Here is a 3,613-nt window from a genome sequence, read left to right on the forward strand (position 1 = left end):
AGCTCAATCTGCACTGATGTGGCACCACCTGCCTCCTCCAGACGCTCACTGATCTCCTCCAGCTCTCGTGACAAGTCTGAGCGCAGCTTCTCCACCTTGGCTCTGCCTGTCCGCTCTGCTTCCAACTCCTCCTCCAGTTCCTCAATCCGTGCCTGTGCTCCAGGGATGGAGTGGCTGTCAGCAGACACTGTTGGGCTCCACCCAACTCTTCCATTTAGCTCAACCAATTGAGCTGGAGACTCTTCAACACAACTCATCACAATAAGCTGAAAACTCTTCATCTCATCCCAGACATCTGAACATTGTCAACCAACTGGAAATTCCTAAACTCAGCCTAACTAGATAGAGACTCTTCACCTCAACCCAACAAGCTGGAGTCTCTCCAGTCCAGCCCAAATAAGCAGATAATAGATTCCTCACCTGCAGCTCTTTCAGCTTCTTCTGGAGCTGCAGAGCCAGAGCCTGCTCATCCTCAACCTTGCTGTTCTGCTGGTTGATCTCAAACTCTTTCCTGCAAATCAAAGCAGTTAGCAGTGACGTCCCTGCCCTTGCCCCCAGACCAGTTTAGACTAGGGAAAGAGGTCCATTTTTACTTCTTGAGCTTCTCCTCCAGCTGTTCCTTGTCATTCTCCAGGTCCATGATGTTCTCCTGGGTCAGTTTTAAGTCACCTTCCAGCTTCCTTTTGGCCCGTTCCAGGTCCATGCGGACCTTCTTCTCCTGTTCCAGGGAGCCTTCAAGCTGTGTGGAAACATGGAAATGGGGGGAAACCTCAGTTTTCCATCATATCTGCTCCAGAAACCTCCTCAGCACTACCCGTTGTGGGACCATACCACACTCACGTCATCCACTTGCTGTTCCATCTTGAGTTTGGACTTCGTCAGGGTGTTGACTTTGTCTTCCTCTGCCTGCAGGTCATCCAGTGTCTGCTGGTGAGATTCTTGCAGAGCCTTCTTTTCCTTTGTTAGCTTGGCAATGGTTTCATCCAGCCCGGCCATCTCCTCTGTGAGGTTCTTCACCTGAAGGAGGAGAAACACTAGGCCTCCAGCTTAGTACCAGAGGTGAAGCTGCTGTTGTTCTTGGTCAATGAGGCCACTACAGTGGTAAAGAACCCAAAGGATGTTGAGTCTTCATGTAGCCCAGATCAACTAGGCTTGAATCTCCTCAACCCAACACAACCAGGTTGTGTTGACCCAAATCCCCACAACTTAAGGTCAGGGCGTCTCTCCACCCTCACCTTGTTCTCGGTGGCATGTTTCTCCTTCTCCACCTTGGCCAGAGTCAGCTCTAGATCATCAATGTCCTTTTTCAGCTCTGAGCACTCATCCTCCAGCTTCCTCTTCCTAGCTGTCAGCTCTGCATTCATCTCTTCCTCATCCTCCAGTCTCTCTGTCAGCTCCTTCACCTTGGCCTCCAGCTGGATCTTGTTCTTGATCAGCTGGTCACAGCGCTCCTCAGCATCATTAAGGTTGTCCTGCTCCTGTATTGGAGTGGTAGATGAAGTAGGGTGGCCTTAGAGGGGTGCTGGTCACCCCCCTAACATGGTTTTGGGGGGCAGTCTCACTCACAGCCTGCACTTGTAGCTGAAGGTCATTCTTCTCCTGCAGCATGGAGACCATCTTCTCCTCCAGCTCCTTGCGCCGGGTCTCTGACTTCTCCAGGGCCTCCTTCAGCCGTCCAAATTCTTCCTTCATGTTCTGAAGCAAAGCCCAAGAGACCAGTAGCTACTTCCAATCTCCTCCATCCATCAAGACCACCCAACCCATTTTGGATCCTGAGGCCTGCCTTATCACCTCCTCCTACCTGCATCTCCTTCTCCGTTTCTGCACTCTTCAACAAGGGCTTGATCTTGAAGTAGAGCTTCATCCAAGGCCAATTCTTCACCCCCATGAAGGCCCTGATGTTCCACTGGATCACCAGCAGTGAGTCCCTAGAATGGTGACACAGATGCCACTACACCATAAACCTGGTGACGCACCAGGGGTCCCTTCTTAAGGAGAAAGACCCTTCCCCTCTCACCGGCGCTCCAGGATCTTCTTGAACTCAATGCGCATGAGCTGCCCTCGGGCCTGAGCCTGGATGCGAGTGATGATGCGGGAGAGGCGCTCATCCCGCATCTCCTCCAGAAGTCCCAGCAGCCCAGCCTTGAAGAAGACCTGATGAAGGAAGGAGGGAAGTGAGAGGGTGAATTGGTTGGGAAGGGTTCATAGACAGATGGATGGGTAATAGGTTGTTGGGGGAATGAAGCGATGGATGGTGGAGTGGATAGGCACCACATCAGTGGTGAGACAATGGGGTCCACATGACCCCATGGGTGGTAGGACCATGGAGAGACCATGTGCCCTTACCTTGGTGTGTCCAAACTTGTACTGGTTGTGGTCAATGTCAATGGATCCCAGGAGCTTTTCAGCGCCTTTGCGGCTGTCAATGAACTGCCCCTCAGGGATGGCGGCAGGGTTCAGGATGCGGTACCTGGTGAGGAGAGAGGGCATGAAAACCCCAGAGTCAGCCACAGTTGGGTTGTCCACCACCGCCTCATAGCTCTGTGCCTACCGCTGGCGGAAGTCCCCATAAAGGATGCGATTGGGGAAGCCCTTGCGACAGATGCGGATGCCTTCTAGCACCCCATTGCAGCGCAGCTGATGCATTACCAGGGGATTGTCCATCACACCTGGCAGTGGGTTAGAGGGGTAGTGTCAGCCACAAGCCACACCTACTACCCTTTTCCCTGCTCTCAGCCTGGCCCTTTGCTCACCCGGCTCCTTTCGCTCATTGGGGATGATGCAGCGGACAAAGTGAGGGTGGGTGGTCTTCAGGTTAGCCATCAGCTTGTTGAGGTTCTCCTGTTGAGGAGGGAGGAGGGAAAAAGCTGACTAATGAGAGAGCAAGAGAGGGTCTATGGGACTGAAGGGGTGATCCACCACTCAGGAGGTTATCCTCCCACTGCCCCATATTGCTTCCACTATGTAGGTCCCTCACCCGATGCAGTGCTGAGACAGTCTGAAAGGAAGAACCTTTCTTCTTGGCTCCTTTCCCCTTTCCTCCATCACCACCTGGAGAGAAGAGGGGTAGGGTAACACAGGAAAGAGGGTGACTAGTGAACAGTAGTCTTCTCCATCAACTCATCCCTCCATCACCCCATCATCCATTCACCCACCAGCATCTGCCCCAGCATAGTTGGAGAAGAGGTTGGCCAAGAGTTTCAGGGCTGATTTCTGGTAGAGCCCCACCACTGTCTCATTGAGGGGGTCCTTGTTCTTCTCCAGCCACCCAATGATGTTGTAGTCCACTGTCCCAGCATAGTGGACAAGAGAGAAATGGGCCTCTGGCTTCCCCTTGACATTACGTGGCTTCCCAAAGTTGGCCGTCTTGCCCAGGTGATTATCAAAGAGCTTGGCCTTGAATGTCATGTCTGAGGCTTTGGGAAACATGCACTCCTCCTCCAGGATGGACATGATTCCCATGGGCTAGGAAGAAAAAACCTTGTTGGCTACAGTACACACCAAGTACAACCCAACTGGCCAACTTTGGGATTCCTGCTAAGCTGCAACTGAAAGGACCCTTCCCCAGAGGTCCCTTCAGCCCCCACAAGATCCTGAGGGAGGTGGTACCTTC

The 3,613-nt window shown here is 52.8% G+C and overlaps 1 protein-coding gene across 1 annotated transcript; it reads right to left on the minus strand.

Moving 5' to 3' along the window:
* Positions 1 to 5: 5 nt before the first annotated feature.
* Positions 6 to 3,461, minus strand: LOC107199548 (myosin-7; the record flags this gene model as incomplete). Its single annotated transcript, XM_015616865.2, has 13 exons — positions 3,156 to 3,461; positions 2,978 to 3,051; positions 2,754 to 2,841; positions 2,552 to 2,669; positions 2,347 to 2,470; positions 2,018 to 2,154; positions 1,802 to 1,928; positions 1,567 to 1,695; positions 1,236 to 1,478; positions 841 to 1,017; positions 594 to 739; positions 421 to 511; positions 6 to 152 (listed from the first exon to the last, which is right to left on the minus strand). Coding segments are annotated over exons 1-13 (1,899 nt in total), but the record flags the coding sequence as incomplete, so codon positions are not given.
* Between the last annotated feature and the right edge of the window lie 152 nt (positions 3,462 to 3,613).

Source organism: Parus major, unplaced genomic scaffold (genome assembly GCF_001522545.3).
Source record: "Parus major isolate Abel unplaced genomic scaffold, Parus_major1.1 Scaffold1003, whole genome shotgun sequence".
NCBI lineage: Eukaryota > Metazoa > Chordata > Aves > Passeriformes > Paridae > Parus > Parus major.